The sequence below is a fragment of the Solanum stenotomum genome, chromosome 6 (assembly GCF_019186545.1).
Source record: "Solanum stenotomum isolate F172 chromosome 6, ASM1918654v1, whole genome shotgun sequence".
Lineage (NCBI taxonomy): Eukaryota > Viridiplantae > Streptophyta > Magnoliopsida > Solanales > Solanaceae > Solanum > Solanum stenotomum.
Window position 1 is genome coordinate 2,839,358 of NC_064287.1, and position 20,681 is coordinate 2,860,038.

Below are 20,681 nucleotides of genomic sequence, written 5' to 3' on the forward strand. Positions count from 1 at the left end.
TCAAATAAGGGAAGGACTCTTTTTCTTTCTTTATACAATTCGTTCGTGGATCCCATAATTAATAGCAAATTATATTAAACTATAACCACACACAATAATTAATTGGAACTGTAACCATAGTGAATAATAAACTAGTAATGTTTACCAANGAGTATAGTTTATGTATTGTTATAAAATTAGTAAAGATTGTTATAATATATTTTGCTCATAAGTGAGCTAATATAGAAACTTATTTGTCATTTGTCTTTTTAATTTCAATTTTAAATAGCAAATAAATGTAGCGATAAGATTGAGGGTAGAAATGAAGCATATCTTTCTAAATTTAAGTAAAAATAAACAGAGTAGAAGTAACATTAGGGTTATCGATAGGACGATTCATTCGGTTATTTTTAAAAAAATTATATCATTCAATTTTTCGGCTATTTTATAATGTATAACCAAAATTAAAATTTTAAAATCATCCCAATCCTAATTTATGTGACAGAAACAGTACAAAAATTAGTCTTTTTTTTCTTGTCTTGTAGATATTTTAAGTTATTATTTATTGTAAATTATAGTACTTTTTATTAAAGTTTTTAATAACATATGTTACTTTTTATGTTTGAGAGTTAAACCAACTTATTTTTATATGTCTTTTAATTTCATATGTGTTTTGTCCTTTTCCATTTTCAAAAACTAATACTCTCTCTATTTCATTTTATATGTCATTTCTTTTTATAAATTTATTGGTTGTGGTGCTTGGTTATTCCCTCTTCTTATATAGTAATTTAAGTTATTATTTATTGTAAATTATAGTACTTTTTATTAAAGTTTTTAATAACATATGTTACTTTTTATGTTTGAAAGTTAAACCAACTTTTTTTTATATGTCTTTTAATTTCATATGTGTTTTGTCCTTTTCCATTTTCAAAAACACTCAATTTCATTTTATATGTCATTTTTTTTTATAAATATATTGGTTATAGTAACTCTTATTGGAACACATGTTGGCTTGTGGTGCTTGGTTATTCCCTTTTCTTATATAGTAATAATATACACAAATAAACAATTGTATATTATACATGGAAATATACAATAAAAACGACAAATACATATACCATTGATTCATCCCTGTTGAACCATCAAACTTTTTTCCACAACTTTTCCATGTCTATGTTTTTCTTGAAAAAATTTCAAAATTTGTTGCATCTTAATTGAGTCATTTCAGTGCTTGGATCCAAACTCTTCAATGGATCTAGTTTTTTCATTCGGTCTAGATTTAACAATAGATCTTGCAATATCTTAGAATGCTTGAGTTAGATTCAACAAGAATGATGGTGGATCATCAACAAATTTGGCACGCAATGGCATACCTCTAGTAATCCTCTTGAATGGAGTTTCTTCATCCATTTTTTTCTGAAAGAATCTGAAAATTTGAAGACTTAAAGAAAGATTTTTGAGAAAAAAAATACAAGCATAAATCATATACAAACGAAAAACAATAAAAAAGAGTTGAAACATGTTTTGGGCGATAATCTTGAATTGTGATGCCATGATTAGGAGGGAGAAAGTAGATTTTGAAATTCAAATTCAATGTGTATGAGTGATTTTAAGAGAGAATTCAAATAAGTACTCTTTTTCTTTCTTTATACAATTCGTTCGTGGGTCCCATAATTAATAGCAAATTATATTAAACTATAACCACACACAATAATTAATTGAAACTATAACCATAGTGAATAATAAACTAGTAATGTTTGCCAACTGGCGTAATTTTCCCAAGAAAAAGTTACCTCACATTTTTTAATTTCTACAATTATCAAAGTGAAAAGTAGGGGATAACAATTTCTCCAAGATAACCTTTCTTCTCTTCTTTAAATGATTGAATTAAACATGTTTTCTTCCTCATTTAACAAATAATTATTTTTGGGGAGATTTAACTTTATTTTCTAGTGAAACTCAGTTCAGCTTGAAATAATATCGACATCAAAATCGTACATTTTTATTATTGTTAACAGATATACAAAAACGCTATTCATATTACAAAACTAATTATGCATTAATATTAAAGCCTAAGATTATTTGTTTCCGAGTATATGAAATCAGATCTATAATGAATACATTGACAATTCATGCACTAAATAAAATAAATATGTATACATTTTTATTAAACATCTGAAATTACTCACTTGTCTATAATTTATGAACTTATTCCGTTTAATCATATAACTATAGAAACATGCATTACTTGAAGTAGTAGAAGAGGGCAGTTTTTGTAATTAATCAAAACAGTTAAGAGACTAGTTGTTACTATTCAAATCATCATGATTGACATCCACGTCAATCCAATGTAGGCTAATCAACACTCAAACACTCAAACTCATGTAACATTTAAGAAATCTAGACATAAATACAAAGCATAACAAAATAATTCTAAAGTGTCAAACTAAATTAATAAAATAGCGAAAGTCAAAACTATTACATTTTCAGAATTCCAAAATCATCGTACTAAAACTCTAACAAAAATTGTCTAAGAGTAGCTGATGAATAAGTAAATTAATAGTCTCAATGTCTGAAAGAAAAACATCAAAGCAAGGAAGATCTACGACAGTCCGAACGGAAGAAGCTCACCTTCAGATCTAGAAGTAACTCTGCTAAATATGGGGTCTCGTAGGCGCTTTTGGATCACAGTTTATACAAAAAAAAAGTTGAAGAGTAGCATCAGTACAAATACTATGTACTGGTAGGCATCATGTAGGGCGACTAAAGCCTAATTTATTTTTATTAAGATTAAGACGTATGAATAAATCTATGTTTGAATATTAAGATGTGCATTAAGATTTAGAAGCATGAATCTGAATAGACATCTGAATATTAATATGCTGCATTAAAATGAAAGGGAAAAGGGTCAAATATGCCCCTAAATTATTCGAAGAGGTCTAGATATACCCCCCATTTAAAGTTTGGCTCACTCGTGCCCTTGAATAGTGTAGGGGTATATTTGACCCTTTTCCAATGCCACGTGGTAATGTAAAAATGATGTGGCAATTCCATTTGGCGTTTAACGCCCATAAGGGCATATCTAGACTAAATGTTGGACGGCGAGGGAACGAGTGAGCCAAACTTTAAACGGGGGGTATAACTAGACCTTTTTCGAATAGTTTAGGAGCATATTTGACCCTTTTCCAAAATCAAAATACTAATAGTTAATACTGTTTTTTTATTCATTTGAATATTAAGATGTTGCATTAAAATCTAAATACTAATAGTTAATATTGTTTTTTTTTCTCAATATCTGAATGTATAGAATTTGTCGTTGCTTAAAAAATCATAATTATAAAGTTCAAATAAAATACTAAATTGACAAATATTTTATAAATAAAATATTTTAAAATTTCTATATGATAATTGATGATGGTGATGACTAACAATAGCTATTGTATGTGTCGATTTGTGATTGTGTTGACTGATCATATCATTCCACTACTAACAATCAATAATCATCACCACCACCAATAGTTAATCACTACGTATAATGGTTTGTAGTAGTGATTAACTGTTGTTGTTGGTGGTGATGACTGATTATTAGTAGTGGAATGATATTGGAGGTGAATGATGATGGTGTAGACATTGAAATTTTGTGGGACTCTACAAGACGTGTTTAATTCGAATTGAGACTCTAGAAGGTGTGTTCAATTCCAATTAGGATTCTTGGAGGCTAAATCCTAAACCCTACTTCATGCCTATATAGAGGGTACTAAATTCCCTTAAAAGACATCTCGAATATTCCGCAAATTGATGGAATATTCATAAAGAGGTCAAATCTAAATCATCCTAGTTCGAGAAATATGCCACTAATGGCCCTCGAATCATGGATAAATCTTAGGATAGTAGAATCAAGGGAAGAACATAATTGTACTAGCAATCTTTATCAATAAAGTTATGTTTATTCTTATTTTATTGTGATTGTATTTTATTTTCCGTCACTTTAAAATTTGTTGCAAACAAATTGGCACGCCCAGTGGGACCAAATATGCCCTTTATCTCTTCTCTCATAAATCAAATCTGAAAATCTGAAGCTGCAAAGGTGGAAGAATGAGTACTTCAAGCCTCGTCTTTGAGTTTCATCGAGTCTACACTCCGACAAGCCTTGAAGCAGGGGTCATTTGTAGACGTTGGAATTTTGTGGGACTCTACAAGATGTGTTTAATTGGAATTGAAACTCTAGAATGTGTGTTCAATTCCAATTAGGATTCTTGGAGGCTAAACCCTAAACCCTACTTCATGCCTATATAAAAGGTACTAAATTCCCTTAAAAGGCATCTCAAATATTCCGCAAATTGATGGAATATTCATATAGAGGTCAAATCTAAATCATCCTAGTTCGAGAAATACGCCACTAACGGCCCTCGAATCATGGATAAATTTTAGGATAGTAGAATGAAGGGAGGAACAAAATTGTACTAGCAATCTTTATCAATAAAAGTTATGTTTCTTCTTATTTTATTGTGATTGTAAGTTATTTTATGTCACTTTAAAATTTGTTGCAAACAGGTGGTTAGCATTTATAATATTGACTAATGATGATAATTATCGTAAATGATTAGTGGATGTAATAATGGTTGGTGGTGGTGATCACAAATGATGGCTAATGGTGATGACAATTGATTTAGATAGTTGACATTAGCGGTAGTTGTGGTTGGATTGAGGATGGTAGTTGTACATAGTATAGGTGGTTGTAGGTGATGGGTGAAAGTAGATGGAATAACGATGAACTGTTATTTTTTTGTAAAATTTTTTAAATAGACATCTTAATGATATAAATACCTAGTTATAGATCTTAATCATTCATACTTATTCAAACTCATTAAATGATTGTAAAATAAGAAAAACAAACGTACTTAATGATAAGTTCTGAACGATTAATATTAAAACCTTCAAAATAGCGATCAATCAATCACTGAACATACAATTACACCGTGACCAAATAATACTCCATAACTATGAATGTAACCAACCATTTATTAGAATATCATGAGTGTGTACTATTCCCTAGCATATTGAAATTAGATAATTGCCAAGTATATTTTATTTTTTAAATAAACTTAAATCAATACTAATTACTTAAATTGACATTATATCACAACTGCAATGTTCAATTATTGTTTCAACAAAAAGGTGTGGGCAATAATCAAAAAGTACAACTATATATTGAAACCAACGGATATATTCCAAATATAAAAATTGTTTATACGGTTGGAGAATAGACTAGCCTTTTGTTCATACATTGTGTTTAAAAAATTAAAATAGTTTTATTTCAGTTATCACATTACTTCATTATTGTTATTATCTTTTTCCAGAATGTTCGGTAAGATTTTTTCTTAATAATTGACATGTTTTCTTTATAGATATTAGTTGGATATAGGAGATATGCAGATGCACCAATGAGGATATGTGAGAGGTTGGATAGAGTGAGTGTGAGAAAGATAGAGGTAGGTCGAAAAAGTATAAGAGAGAGGTTATTAGACAAGACATGACACAATTTTAGCTTACTGAGACATGACCTTAGATAAGAGGGTGTAGAGATCATAAATTATGATAGAATATTAGTAGTTAGTGAAGTATTCTCTTGCTTCTCGAAAGGTTTTAGGCTCAGTGATGTCTGTCGTAGTATTCACTTTATTATTTTAGTGTCTTAATTTTGCTTTCTATCACCATATGTTTTTATGGTGTTTTTAGTTATTACACAATTTTATTGTTGTTATTGTAGTAATTATTATATTTTCTTCACTATCATTTTTTCATTTCATACCTACTCTGACTTGTTGTACTTGAGCCGAAAGTCTTTCAAAAATCGACTCTCTATTTCCGCGAGATAATACATTTTATCCTCTTCAAATTTCAATTATAAACTATCACTCAATATGTTAATATTGTTAGGTTTTAAAAGATGTGAATGGAAAATGAAGAGTCATGATTTTTGTGAATAGTTGTGACTTTTCTGAAGAGTTGTGATTTTTATGAAAAGTTGTGACTTATATGAAGAATTGCGATTTTTATGAAAAGTTGTAACTTTTATGAAGAATTGCGATTTTTATGAAAAATTGGGTTTTTTGTAACATTGTGACGTTTACGAAGGGTTATGACTTTTGACTTTTCCAAAGAATTATCTTTCCAGTTAGGCACAATAAACACATATGTTTACACTACCATTTATTGTCTATAAATAGAGGTCTCCTCTTATTTTTCACCAACAAATTTTTTAAACTTAAGGATTTTTTCTTCTTCTATATAAACAAATTCTAGTGTACTTTACTACCGTTGAGTGGTTCGCTGACATTATAGTTTTAGGTGTCAATTCATCGTTGAGTAGGATCGTTCTTTTCTAGGAGAATATTTTCCATTAACCTTGGATATTTGAAATGAATAATTTCCTTAAGGACAACACTATGTATTCAGTGGACTTAATTTTCTTCTTGTAGAAAAATATTTTGTATATTATTTCTAATCTGTTTCGGATTCTATTTTCTATACTTATTTTAAATTTAAAGTTTGAATGACAAATTTTGTAATTTTTTAATTCAAATACAATTTCAAAATTCAAACGGCTAAAATATTGAAGTACTACTGATTTGTGGTTAAGTAATATTCTTCTCCAACTGTACGTATTTTCTCCGTTCATTCACCGGAAAATTCGCCGGCACCGTTAAAAAATTCTCGGTATATCATCCTTCAAGCTATCCAATTTTCCTTCGATTCTTCTCCTCCTCCTGTAAGAATCCGTCCTCTATTCTTTGCCTTTCAATTTCCCTATCTAAAGCTATTCCATTTTCTCCATCCCCCAAATAGTTTTTTTCAAATTTTTCCCCAAAGCTCCCAAAATTCATATTTTTTTTGGTAACTATAACATTTATTCAAGTAAAGAACCAATCTTGAATCTCTGGGGCTTTGGGAGAGGTTTTATTTTTTATCTTTTTTTTCTTAATTATTGTTACATTTGTAAGTAATATCTGTACAGATTGCATTGTGAAAAATGTGTTGAAACCCACAACACATTTTTCACTTGTTTAGGGTCTTTGATAATTTGTAGGTTGATTTGTGAATATAGGGTTTGGAACAAATTTTCCGTAGAGGAAAATGTCGTCTGCTGGGGTGGTTGCAATTAGTCCAATTTGTATAAAGAATATGGTAATTCCGCTTGTACATGGTCAAGAATCAATTTTGATTTACGTAGCTATGTCGGGTTCGATGATGCCATTAAGGGTTTTGGAGTATGATTCAATTGAATCTGTGAAGGTACAGATTCAGAGTTGTAAAGGGTTTGTGGTGAAAAATCAAAAATTGGTTTGTGGGGGTCGTGAATTGGCTAGGAGAGATTCACTTATCAGGGATTATGGAGTTTCTGATGGGAATGTTCTTCATTTAGTCCTTAGGTTATCTGATCTTCAAGTTATTAATGTGACAACTTCTTCTGGTGAAGAGTTTACATTTAATGTAGAGAGGAGTCGGGATGTTGGATATGTTAAACGTCAACTTGCTGAAAAGAAGGTTGGTTTAGGTGACATTGATGAACAGGAAGTGTTGTGTAAAGGTGAATATGTTGAAGATCGGAGGATCGTATATGATCTTTGCAAGAATAATGATGGGGTGATTCATTTGTTTGTGCGTAAAAATGCGAAAATTAGGGCTAGACCATTGGACAAAAATTTTGAGTTGTCCATTGTGGCACCATACCAGAATGATGTGGTTAGAGAAAACGGGAGTGGGACTGAAACAGATCACAAAGTTTTGGTCCCGAGGAAGCCTCCTGATAGGGAAATATATTTGGAACCTGTAATTGTTAACCCAAGGATTGAAATTCCTGTGGTACTTAGGGATATGATTGTTTCTGCATTTGAAGGCTTAGATAGAGGAAATTATCCTATTAGATCAACTGAAGGCACGGGAGGAGCATATTTTATGCGTGATGCATCAGGGAATAAGTTTGTTGCAGTGTTTAAGCCAATTGATGAGGAGCCTATGGCTGTGAACAACCCCCAAGGGTTGCCTCTGTCAGTTAATGGCGAGGGCTTGAAGAAAGGAACAAGAGTTGGAGAAGGTGGTTTCAGGGAATGCGCTGCCTACATTTTGGATCATCCAAAGAGTGGACGACGCTCACTTTCAGGTGAGCTGAAAGGCTTTTCTGGTGTTCCTCCAACTACTTTTGTGAAGTGCCTCCATAAGGGTTTCAACCATCCTGATGGTGTTACAGTTAAGCTGGGGTCCTTGCAGAAATTCATGGAGAATAATGGCAGTTGTGAGGATTTAGGTCCTAGTTCTTTCCCTGTCGAGGAGGTGCATAAAATTGCAGTATTAGATATGAGGCTGGCAAATGCAGATAGGCATGCAGGTAATATTTTAATGAGCAAAGGTGAAGATGGCCAGGTTGAGCTCATTCCAATTGATCATGGTTACTGCTTGCCCGATAGTGTAAGTCATCTTTCGTTTTCCTGTCCATTTGGTGATATAATGTGATGTTGTTATTGTGCACACCCTAAGGATAGCTGTTATGGGTTCCCTTGTCATCAAAAAACAAAAATGTGATGCTGTTATTTGTTTGATAGTTCGTGTTGCATCTCGTCATATTTTTGATGTTCCTCATTTTGGCCTTCATTTGTTGAATAATTCTTCTACCATGTCAGTAATCTTTCTTTTTATTTTGTTTATTCTCTCAAGTCCTTGTAACAAGAGATTTTTTTTCCTTTTATGATTTTAGGAAGCAACTGTGATGTAGCTTTAAACTCTATATGAACTATTTATCAGGAATTTTTATGTAACTACAAGCCCTTGCAATAGGGGGCATGTGCCTAGCATAGACTATTGGATGAAAAGGAATATCATGTTATGCTCATCATGTTTTAGTATCGGTAGGATTTTAGTTCGCGAAATAGTAGTTGAGAGGCTCCTATCTTTACAACCCGAACCCCTCTTTCCTTTGCCTTGCTGTCGGAAGAGCTGTTATGATCTGCCCCAGAAGGGCACCAAAAAGATCTTATAAACATTTACTAGTATATTTCCTTTGTTGTTTTGCTCTCTGTTATGATCCTGCTAATGAGCACTCAGCTTGTTCATAGCATTCAAGTTCTCTTGTTACATACCTATTTTTGATTTAAGATTGATGACATATTCCAAGACGAATTGGCAGAGAATGTGTAGATTTGTGAATGCTTGTTTTATGGTTTTCTTATGTTGTTTAGTCATCCTGACTTTTGAGTCCTTACTACCTAAACAATGATGCAGTTTGAAGATGTCACATTTGACTGGCTCTACTGGCCACAAGCTCGTCAACCTTTTAGCTCCGAGACCATTGAGTACATTAAATCACTTGACACTGAGGAAGACATAGGCTTATTGAAGTTATATGGGTGGGACATACCTTTGGAAAGTGCTCGCACACTGCGCATCTCCACCATGCTTTTGAAGAAAGGTGCAGAGAGGGGTCTCACACCATTTACCATAGGGAACATCATGTGCAGGGAAACCTTGAACAAGGAATCCGTGATTGAGGAGATTCTTCAAGAAGCATTGGACTCTAAGTCCCCTGGCTCAAGTGAAGATTCGTTCCTTGTATCCGTCTCCCATGTAATGGACCGTCGTCTTGATGAGATTGCCTGACGACATTTCACTCAAGAGTTGGTATATGGGGGGTGGTGTACATAGGAGTGTCTGAGGACACCCTTACTTTGCCAACATCAATTTCAAGAGACTATCTTGATTCTTACTTATCAAAAGTAAAAACAAAAAACAAGAAAAAAAAGAAAAGAAAGAGATAACCTTAGATTTTTTTTGCAGTTTACTGGAAATGATCTTGCTAGGCTTTTAGCAAGTTCTATGTCAGTATCAATTGTACAAATACTGTAAAGTTTTTTACTCATATTTGGGTTATGGATAAAAGTAAAAAGACATAATATGTTATGATACACTGCAAGTTACAATCTATCTCACATAAGCTTTAAAGAAAATTACTTCTATCACTCGTGACAATGAATTTATAGAAGGAGTTTTCGATTAATGTCCACCATTTCTCAACATTTAAAGGTGACCTTTGAGTTCTTAAGTAGGAGGTGCATGTTGTAATGTCGATTCAATTCAAACTAAATTACTCAGCTGCTCATGCCAAAAGCAGGATTTTTGCTAAGGGGATTCAAAAAATTAAAGAAACAAGCATGCGAAAAGATAAAAACATTAGAAACTGTGGCTAGCATAAATTGAACCTACATCATATAAGAGAATTTTGAACCACCTTTACCATTGGTCAAGTTTTTAGTTTGTACCAAGGGGTTTCAACATCTAATGTAAATAAAAATAAAATTTTGATCCTACATACAATTTTCCGACAAAAAGTGTTCAGATGAACTCTCTTCGGACCACCTAGATCAGCTGATGCCTTGTCAGATACTTCCTTTGGCACCAATGTATTTGTTCCTAAACCCTATTGAATCTTCTTGATGACTGGCTCAATTTCATGGAGGTTCTTTTCCAACCAACTCTCATTATTTAGCGGAATTTAACTTCTATATATTGACAAAAAATTTATCATACCATTTACGTATAGTATAAGTTAAATCCTTTTGATTGTTACTTAAATTGTATCATATTGTTTAAATTCATCACTATGCAACAACAAAAAGTCTCATTTTATGTAACGACCAATTTAGTGTGATCACATTGTTTACCTTAATATTTTCTTCTCATTCTATCTTTATTATTATTATTTGATAATCCTATTTTATCTTTACCTTACATTTCCATAGTAGCTCTACCTCATACTTTACTTTTCTTGAAGTTTTATCATTCAAACTATTGAAGTGTAACATTATGCAAGGACAGAGAACATCGAACAATACAATCTATCCAAACATTGTATTCATTAAAACAATATACTACAATACAATACGATACATTATCAAACAATAGGTAACAACCATCCAAACAAAATGTTAGTGATGAGCCAAGTGAGCATTTTAGTACTACCATAGAATGAAGCCAGATTTGCAACAATGCAGGCACACAAGTAGGTGTTGTTAGGAGAAGTAAGTTAAAATGTTTATGGTACAAGCTCTTCCAAGCGTTAATAACAAAAATACACTGGTCAGTTCATACATATGAACAAAACTTTCCACACAGTTTTCGAACAATCTTCAATGTCTGAATCTGTTTATGTTTTGAAAAATCAGTACATGGGACAGCAAGAACAGTAGGTGTTGAGTTCAAAACCAGCATTAAGTACAGAGGTTGGGCATACATGCTCCTCCGTCAGGATTCTGCTGTTCCTTCCATATCCTTCCAGTTACTCGTAACTTAAGCTCCTTTCTCTCCCCTCCAGAAAAGAAAAGGGCCATGTTACGTTGTATGACGAGCCCATCATGACTATCCCTTACTTTCCTGTGACTGTCTCTTATGCTTCGGGGTGTACCCTCCCAGGTAAGTTTTCTTCCATTTCCCCCAACTTCCAGGCTGTAGCTATAGTTTCGAGCCTCCATCTCATCTCCCATAAACCGAAGAAACGCCATGTATACAGGAGCAGTTCCCAGCTGAAAGGCTTCAAAATGGAGACAGAAGCACTGACCAAAACAATTGAAAACCTGAAAAGAAAGTAACAGTCGCTTAAGATAAACTTGCTTTTGAGATCTTGTGGAATAAATTTAAAATAGTTCCTAAAGGAGTAAAACAAGCAAACCATACACGGTATGAAATCATAACTCGAAATTTCAATAGCAGAAGTGTAATTCTTGATAAGAATCTTCCCACAAGATAAAAACTAAGGTGCAGATATGGCAAGCCATTTTATCAAGTGTAAAGAGAAAAAAAATGAAGCAGATGAATGCTAAAGGTTTACGTAGAGTAGACGCATTGAATGGTGACTAAGCACCTTCTAAATATTAAGAGCCTCGATGAGATATCAGATGCTCAAATTTTGAAGAACATGTTAACTCAAAACACAAGGCCAATAATATCCACTGATTGGGAGTAAACAAAAAGGGGGTATGGGGGTCAGGAACTTAAAAACTCAGAACCAATGTCTTAATATGAAATGGCTCTGGAGATTTGCTTCTAGTGAGTTAGCTCTCTGGAAAGAAGTAATCCAGCTGAAGTATGAAATGGCAGATCATTGGACCACCAGAATGGTCACTGATACTTATGGGATCAACCTTTGGAGGTCCATTAGAAACCTGTGGCCAAAGCGTAGAGAAAATTCCAGCATAAGAACAGAAGATGACAGGAAGGTACTTTTCTGGGAAGACAAATGGTTAGATCAAGCCCCCCTAAGGGACACCTTCAATGATATTTACACCCTAAACCAACAACAAAGGGCCACCGTGGCCGAAGTCTGGTCAAATCAGGGATGAAATTTGAGCTTTAGAAGACCTTTTAATGACTGGGAGATTTTAAGGTTAGTTGGGTTCTACAGCAAATTGGAGCAATTCAAAGGAACTTCAACTGACCAAGATAGATTGGAGTGGAAAGGCCACAGTCAAGGTAGTTTCAGTGTGAAAGGGGCCTATAAAAAATTTAACCCTTATGATAATCAGATTGAGGACTGGCCTTGGAAGCTTATATGGAAAGTCAAAATTCCTTATAAAGTTTCTTGCTTCACTTGGCTTGTGGCCAAACAAGCTGTTTTAACCCAAGAAAACCTCATGAAAAGGGGGATACATCTAAGTCCTAGGTGTTTTTTCTGTGAAGAAAAGGCTGAGACTGTAACCCACCTTTTTATACACTGCAGGATTACCCTCCAACTATGGGAAATGTTTCTAAGGAAGAAGGGTCTGAACTGGGTAATGCCAAGGAAAATAGATCAGACTTTGAAGATCTGGAGCAGTTATGCTAACCTGTCAGACCATAAGGATAGGTGGAAAATTATACCAGCTTGCATCTGGTGGCTGGTGGGCTGCTTGGACAGAAAGAAACCTCAGGTGCCATCAAAACAAGAGCAACAATATCCAGAAGATGAAGATGAAGTGCTTAGTTTTGTTTCATTTTTGGTGTAAACAGGAGTATAGGGAAGATCTAGAATCAAGTATGGATGTCTTAGGATCATTGTAAATTTTTGTTAAAAGGGTTGAAGATCTTCTAGATACTCCTCCTCAATTGTAATTAGGAAACCTGTAACTTGTTGTGGCAGGTTTCTGTTTTTGTGGAAATAGAATACAAGTTGTTACCTTCTCAAAAAAAAAAAAATCCTTTTAATTTACATACTGAGAATAAAACAAAAAAAGGAGATTTCTGACTTACTGTCAACATCCACGTCGCATTTTCTACTTCTCGAGGATTAGATTTGACATACCGATGGTTGAAAGTGCATCCTGAGTGCATGTCTACCTTGTGATCATCCCTCAAATGAGAAACCAAGTAAGGAATATCACCAACAACTGAGCACTCAGACCCAGCATACGGGCAGCTGTATGGTCTAAAGTTGCAAACTGACTCATGTTTTAGCTTACTGTAATAAGGAAATATCTCAGGACAGCCAACAGAGCCATATTTGCAAGGGAGCTCAAGCGATTCAGCCACCTTTTCCAGAGCTAAACATCTGATATCTCCAAGCTCCTGCCTACAAGTGGGACATCGGTTGTGAGCCCTCGCTTTACATGTCGAACAGATTGTGTGTCCATTGTGACACTGCAGCAATAAAACACACAAAATGATACATTAAAGGGTTGTTTGGTTTAGAAATAAGTTATACCAGTATTAGAAATGTTGAAATTAAAATTAGTAACCAAACAATGCATGTTTTTGTACCATGACATTTTTGCTAATACAGCAAAACAAACGTGCCATAAGTTTATTAACAAGAAATGGAGTTGCAGAGGGCATTGCAAAATTCATTACTATTCAGGGTTATGATTAAGTGTATTCACTTTTATCTTCCCTGTTTGGGACACTGATTTGGTACCGTACATTGGGTGGTAGAGTCAGCTAAGTAGCATATCAGATAACTGAATGGACTAGCTTGCAGCTTATAAATGGCTCCTACCAAACAATTAGAGAAAAAGCTAAGGCATCATTTCCATCCACACAAGTAATTAAAAAGACACCAGAAAGCCTCCTAATGCCAGTACGAACAGATAAAGCTATGTAGGGATATCTATCTTAAAAACATGCATAATTTTGCAAGAAAATGGACTTGGTATATCTTAGATCCATAAGCTAGCTCCGATACCATGTTAAGGAAATGGACCTTAGACGTAACGATCCCAAAAAGCCTATAAGGTGAGAATCTCCGTGACAATATAAACTAGGAAGACTGAACACATCTCAAAAGCATCGGTTTTACTCAATATGAACAACAATGTTACTGGAGGAACCTTCATTCAAGATCATCCACTTGAGCCCTACATACGCCACCCAACACTCATAATAGATAAGCTCAACTAATTCATAAACTAAACCCCATGTCAGTTTAAGCCATAATTACAAACAAAATTCATTGATTGGTAAGCAATAGCTGTGGATCATAGGATATTACACTGCCTGCAATCAAAATTCATGCCACTGTTGGATAGCAAGGTAAAACATGAACAGGGTGAAAGCGTATGTAATACATAGCATCGCAAGGGATAAGATATGACCTATTATGAAAAGCAAAGGAGTTGTCTGAAATTTTTTAGCATTCAATCTCAAAATTAGAGGCTTCATGATTCAAGCACAATTACAGGTAATAATATGTGGATCTTGTTAAGGAAGTTCACATCTCACTATTCAGTACTTACGTGGTACTCCATAATCAAAATATCTTGTGGGAATATTACAATTGAATTAGTGTTTCACTACGGGGCTGTATAAACAACACCAGATTCTGCAATAGACAGCTTCGGAGTAATTGAAAAATGGGCACCTTAATAAATTTCTTTCCTGCAGTGGAATAAGATTAGCTTCTTTTATTTTTCAAACCTTTACAACAGGTTGTAAGCTTCTTATCATCTCACTATCTACAACAACAACATACCTAGTGTAATCCCACAAGTGGGGACTAGGGAGGGTAGGATGTACACAAACCTTACCCCTACCTTAGTGAGGTAGAGAGGTTGTTTCTCATAGACCCTAGGCTCAAAAGAAATGGTATTGTCTTACTATCTATTCCTGCCAATTTTCCCAAGTAGCACCCTGCACGTCAAGATGAGAGCATCAATACTGGCCCAAATCAAGTCGAGCCAAGAATAACCAATCTTTGCTATAGTTGCAAGTTGCAAGGAGCTGGAGTTTATTTCCATATTAAACTGGAGAAGAGGTCAACTAGGTTAATTTTAGTGTTTTCGTCTCTCCTCTTGTATTGGGTAACTTTGGCTACCAAGGCTTATGTAGATGGGAAGAAATCACCTAGTTATTTCTTCTCTGCTAGGATTTGAACCTGGTCTCCAAGTTGTGCAGACGCTTCATTAAACACTAGGCTACCCTCTTCGCTGCAAAACAATATCATTCAGAAAGGTAAATTTTTTTTTTTTGCCTCCACTAAGATTTTGAGCGTGAGACCTCATGATTCTCGTCTCTTAATTGACCATTAGGACACACCCATAGGAGCAAAAAGGAAAAGACTATCCGCAATGAATGGCTTCGAGTTTTGAACATAAGGCCTCTCATGAGCAAAGGGACAAACAAACCACTACACCACAAACCCTTCTTGCAATTGGAGTTGATTCAACACACAAGGAAGAAATAGAACACTAAAACAAACAACAATCAATCAAGCTAATTCCACCCAATGCATCAATAGTCCTATGCAGAACCAAATCTCAGAGTTCACCTAATAAGCCAGGCTCCAGAAGCTTGAAAGCTAAACCAAATCTAATTCATTCACTAACCACAAACAAACTCCCTAACTCACACCACTCCTCACTACTCAACTCACCAAATCCATAAAACAGAAAAAGGAAAAGGAAATTAAAAGTCTTGCAGATGATTCACCAGAGGAAACAAATTGATGCTTCTAATATTACAATCTTCTAGCAACAAAAAACAGTCAAACAGGTAGATAGATCCCCAAAACTAGCCAACATATCATTTCAAGAAACTTAATAAATCTATACATCAAAAAATAGCACGACCCCAACAATCAAAATTCAATCTTTCCTCAATCAAACCAATAAAGGGGTCCAAAATTTTAGGTAGAAAGAGAACAAACTTGATGGATTGGAGGATACATAGAATTTGTACAAACAGGGCATTCAAGAAGCTCATGAACACTTGTTGTAGAATGAATTGCAGCAATCCCATCATTATTGCTGCTGCTATTGTTAATATTGTTGTTGTTGTTGTTGTTGTTGGGTGTCTTTGAAGATGAATATTGAGAATGAATAATATGTGGGTGATGTAAAGGGATCTCATCATCATCTATCATACCATCTGAAGATGATACACATTCAATGCTATCCAACTCCATTCTTGACACAAAAAGATCAATTCTTTATTCAGTAAAATCAAGAATGTATGATTTTTTTTTCAAATTCAACACTCTCTGTATTTAGATGTGATGAATTTCTGGGTTTTTGAGGTAATTTGTTGATGGGTTTCCATCAATTTTTCTTTTTCTTTTTCAAATCATTGGTTTTGATTCAGAGATTGAAGAGACAAAAGAAGAGAGACAGAAACCTTTAAGCTTCTGCTTGGAGGAAAGAATGGTGCTTTTTTCCACTTTTATTGACTGCTTTTCTATTTTTGTTTGCTTTAAAACCTTGTGGGTATTTATTCTATTTTGCCTTCATACATAAATATCCTCCTAAATTTTAATTTCCACATTTCAATTGCAATGTTTTGATTGAGCACACAAACATTTGATAAATTGTTTCTATTACACTTTATTAAGATGGTTCTACCCCATTTTATTCTATTGTATTGTTTATGTTATTTTAGTAAATAACAATGAAAAGTTTATTTTTGTGTAATGACTGATTTGATATGATCACATCGTTATCTTAATTAATTAGGGGTGAATCTACGTGAACTTCAGGGGTTCATTTGAAACCCCTAAATTGAAAAATTATATTGTGTATATAAGATCCTCATAACAGGACATACCTCTGAATAGTAAATTAACCTCATAACATACCTTGTTTCTTTTAATTATTGCATGAGTCTCAATTGGAAGACATAATACATAAACATGACCTTTAACTTGGTATTAGTTGACAACTATGACGTTTAACTTGGGGGTGCACAAGTAGACACTTGAACTTGTATAAATTTGAGCAAATGGGCATATTCGTCCTACTTGACACCCTAAATGAATATTTTGTGTCCCTACGTGGCCTCCTACGTGTAATACGATTCACTAAGGCAAATACGTATAATTAAAGAAGGTGACATATTTTAAGTGGTTAATTTTATTTATATAGTGGACACCTAAAAACATGCTAAAAAATAATCAAAATTTAAATTAAAAATATCTAACAAAAATAATGTATCATATGTTTAGATATTCAATCAAAATAAGTCATAATTCAAATGTCTACATAAAATTTATTGAAAATTTTCATATTAAGCCATTTTATTTTGTTTGAGGATGTACATCATAATAAAGAATGGTGGGTTGGTTAAGAGGGTTGTTCAACTTCAATTAAGACAGAAATTAAGATTTTTCTTTAGGTTGAAAGAGACTTTTTTTCTTTAATTAGTGATCAATGAGATTTGACTTATTTAAAACAAAAAAAAGATCTTAAGCTTTTTAAATTCAAGTAAAATCCCCCTAAATATGAAAGATAAAATTATATTTAAAATTATTTACCTCTCTCTTAATTGATCTTTCTACTTGACATGACAAGAAAAAGAGAAAAGGAAAAAAGAAAGAAAAAGAGAAGAGGAGAGAGGTGAAGTTTTCAAATTTTAAACTTGTGGAATTGAATAATGGGATACTGGAATCTTTTTAAAAGTTTAAGAAGTTTTAATATTCACTCAAAAATTTCCCAATTTTAATAGTGGCTTAATATATTAAATTTATTAGTAATAAGTTTTTATTTAGGTATTTGAATTATAGCTTATTTCAGTTGAGAACCTGAATATATGATAATATGCGTTTGTTAGACATACTTAATTTAAATATTGAGAAAATATTTACGTATATTCTCAAGCATCTATTATATAAATTAAAAAAAAATCAGTTAAAATATATCACATTCTTTAATTATATACATTAATCTCATGTATGTCGTAAAACCCTTATTTATGATTATGTTTATGTCTAATAGAAATCTGTTATCTTATATTCATATGCTCAATTGAAACTAATCGCAATTTAACCTTATATTCATATGCTCAATTGAAACTCGGCCCCAATATGTCAAATCATTACCCTCCCACTAAACAGGAAGGTATCATTATTGCCTCATTTTAGACACCACGAATCAGAATGCGGCACGTCACCACACATTTTCCTTCTTCCTTTTTTTCGAACTGCTGCTCACGTTCTATGTCCAACCCCAACAACTTTCACTTTTGTCACTATTATAAAAAATAAATTATACTCTATATTTATATTAAGTAAATAAATAAATATAAGGTATATTTTTATTTATATATATGTATTACTATTACTTAATTATAATTAAATACTATATATTTTTAATCATATTTTAAAAATAGTTTTCACGAAGAGATTTTTTTTTTCCAAGTCAATAGTCAATTGGATTTTAATGGTCTGTCCAAATAATTTCAAAATTAATAGTCAGTCCTGTCTATATTTTTCAACTTGGAGTTTTAAATTAAAAGAGACCTTCGAGTCTTTTTTAAATACAGGAAAAGAGATTCAAGTTTTAATTAATATAGGTAGAATATACTTTATAAATATAAATCAATATTAATAACACATATTTTAAAAATCTCAAATTATTTAACAAAGTAACTTTTTAAGACAATAATTACTCGTTGAGTAATCATATAATAAATCTAACTCGAGGAAAATTAAGATTTAAAATTATTTGAAAACTAGTAATGAATTTTTTTAATAATTTTTAAAATTTTAATATCTACTTACAAGTTTTTAATAATTTTCTCAAACCCATTTAATTGTGAAAGACTTGGTCAATATCCCTTTCACTTGTAGTATTTTCCAAGTTATACTTTTTAGCTTAAATTCTGCCACTGACAGTTTATTCTATCCTAAAATCAAGAATATTGACTTGTTCTTATTACAAAATGTCAAAACGTAAAAGAAAAAAAAAGAAGTAAATAGACGGCCAAGATGGGGACTTTTATTCAAATAATGACAAAAAAGAATTAGAAAACAAGCAATTTCGGTGTAGATTCCATCTCCTAAAATGATTTTTCTTTAATTAGTATCTATAACAATGTAAATAATTTTAGTAAAGATGAAGAGTAGGTAATAATTTTTATATATTTTTTTTAAAAAAGTAGAAGAACTGAAGTAATCAGATCTACATTGAAGAGCGAGTGTAATATTCATTGATCAAATCATTCTTTCAAAGAACTAATTATAATCATCTCGGAAACAACTTCAACAACACCTTCACTACAAAGAGTAGTGTAGCAACACATAAATAAATAAATTGACCTTGAATATACCATGTACTTTTTCGACGAAGAGGATTCAGTTGAACCCCTTGCACCCAGAGTTCCGCCCCCTAGTCCCTCCTTGTCATCTCAAGACCAAGTCTCTCTTTCTTTTCTTTCCATCAGATTTTACACACTACTTAAAATACAGATGATGAATCCTACACCTACCAACAAAAATTGTCATAGAAAAGGATGGAAGGAGGAGTTATAAAGCAACGTCAATGAATCATAAGATGTTAACAACAATAACATACTCAGTGAAATCCCACAAGTGGGTTCTGGGATGGGTAGAGTGTATGCAGACGTTACTCCTTACCTCGTGGAGGTAGAAAGGTTGTTTCTGAAAATAAGATGTTAGGTAAATGACAAGCTAGTTTCTTAAGGTATCAAGCACTATTCCTGGAAAAAGAAATTAAAAGAAGTTCCTTCAAAGGTAAGCAGATTACGCAGCATGAGTTCCATCTTCACTCTACTGAAAATGGAAGGAGATGACAAAGAGAACCAGAAAAAGAAGGAACATAATATGTAAAAAGATGGGGTGAAGAATACAACACCTGATTCATTGAAGAATATACTGTGATGACAATTCTCACTCAGATAAATGCACAAGAATTCATTCTTAATTGCCAAGAAAGAAAGTTGATAGTAAAAGCAATTGATAAATCTACAATTGGTTGTGTGTAACACATACTTGAGCCATCAACTCTTTACTGTATTCCAACTGTTCTATTCAAATACTTCAGTGACCTTAACTATGCGCTATACATTGACACACAAATAAAACACAACTTCAAATACTTCAGCGACATATATGATATCACAGTAACAGTACCAAATACTTCCAGTGACATATGATACCTCAGTAAATACTGCCAAGTACCAACACTGTCGGAGGAAAGCCTTGATATTGCTCTTGCGAGCATGTTCTTTTAACTAGCTGAATGTTACATCTCAAATTCTTGATCTTTTCAAACAAGTTATTTTTGAAATTCTAGTTTTACTGAGATGTAACTGTTCCTTCACTATATTTACTAGTGTATTGAGGGTGTAAATTTCCTGTGAGGCTTGCGATGAAACTTTCAGAGGTTGTGCTGTGTACTTCAAGAACTAATAGAGTGGATGGTTTTTATGCTCCTGTAACTAAATATAATTAACCA

General features: G+C 33.0%; 2 protein-coding genes across 2 annotated transcripts; one reads left to right on the plus strand and one right to left on the minus strand.

Annotated features, from left to right (window-relative positions):
• The first annotated feature begins 6,605 nt into the window (after positions 1–6,605).
• Positions 6,606–9,904, plus strand: LOC125867327 (phosphatidylinositol 4-kinase gamma 4-like). The gene is made up of 2 exons (XM_049547781.1): positions 6,606–8,448; positions 9,259–9,904. The coding sequence occupies exons 1-2, from the start codon at positions 7,117–7,119 to the stop codon at positions 9,631–9,633; spliced, it is 1,707 nt and encodes a 568-aa protein (XP_049403738.1). The 5' UTR covers positions 6,606–7,116; the 3' UTR covers positions 9,634–9,904.
• Positions 9,905–11,009: 1,105 nt separating this feature from the next.
• Positions 11,010–16,672, minus strand: LOC125867625 (E3 ubiquitin-protein ligase SINAT5-like). Its single transcript, XM_049548183.1, has 3 exons — positions 16,142–16,672; positions 13,255–13,641; positions 11,010–11,603 (listed from the first exon to the last, which is right to left on the minus strand). The coding sequence occupies exons 1-3, from the start codon at positions 16,397–16,399 to the stop codon at positions 11,241–11,243; spliced, it is 1,008 nt and encodes a 335-aa protein (XP_049404140.1). The 5' UTR covers positions 16,400–16,672; the 3' UTR covers positions 11,010–11,240.
• Between the last annotated feature and the right edge of the window lie 4,009 nt (positions 16,673–20,681).

Excerpts from the sequence above, each read along its gene's own strand:
- LOC125867625 (XM_049548183.1), bottom strand. The coding sequence starts at position 16,399 with ATGGAGTTGGATAGCATTGAATGTGTATCATCTTCAGATGGTATGATA. Across the intron at positions 13,642-16,141 it reads TGTATCCTCCAATCCATCAA|TGTCACAATGGACACACAAT; the intron begins GTTTGTTCTCTT and ends TTATTGCTGCAG. Across the intron at positions 11,604-13,254 it reads ATGCGACGTGGATGTTGACA|GTTTTCAATTGTTTTGGTCA; the intron begins GTAAGTCAGAAA and ends CTTTCTTTTCAG.
- LOC125867327 (XM_049547781.1), top strand. The coding sequence starts at position 7,117 with ATGTCGTCTGCTGGGGTGGTTGCAATTAGTCCAATTTGTATAAAGAAT. Across the intron at positions 8,449-9,258 it reads GTTACTGCTTGCCCGATAGT|TTTGAAGATGTCACATTTGA; the intron begins GTAAGTCATCTT and ends ACAATGATGCAG.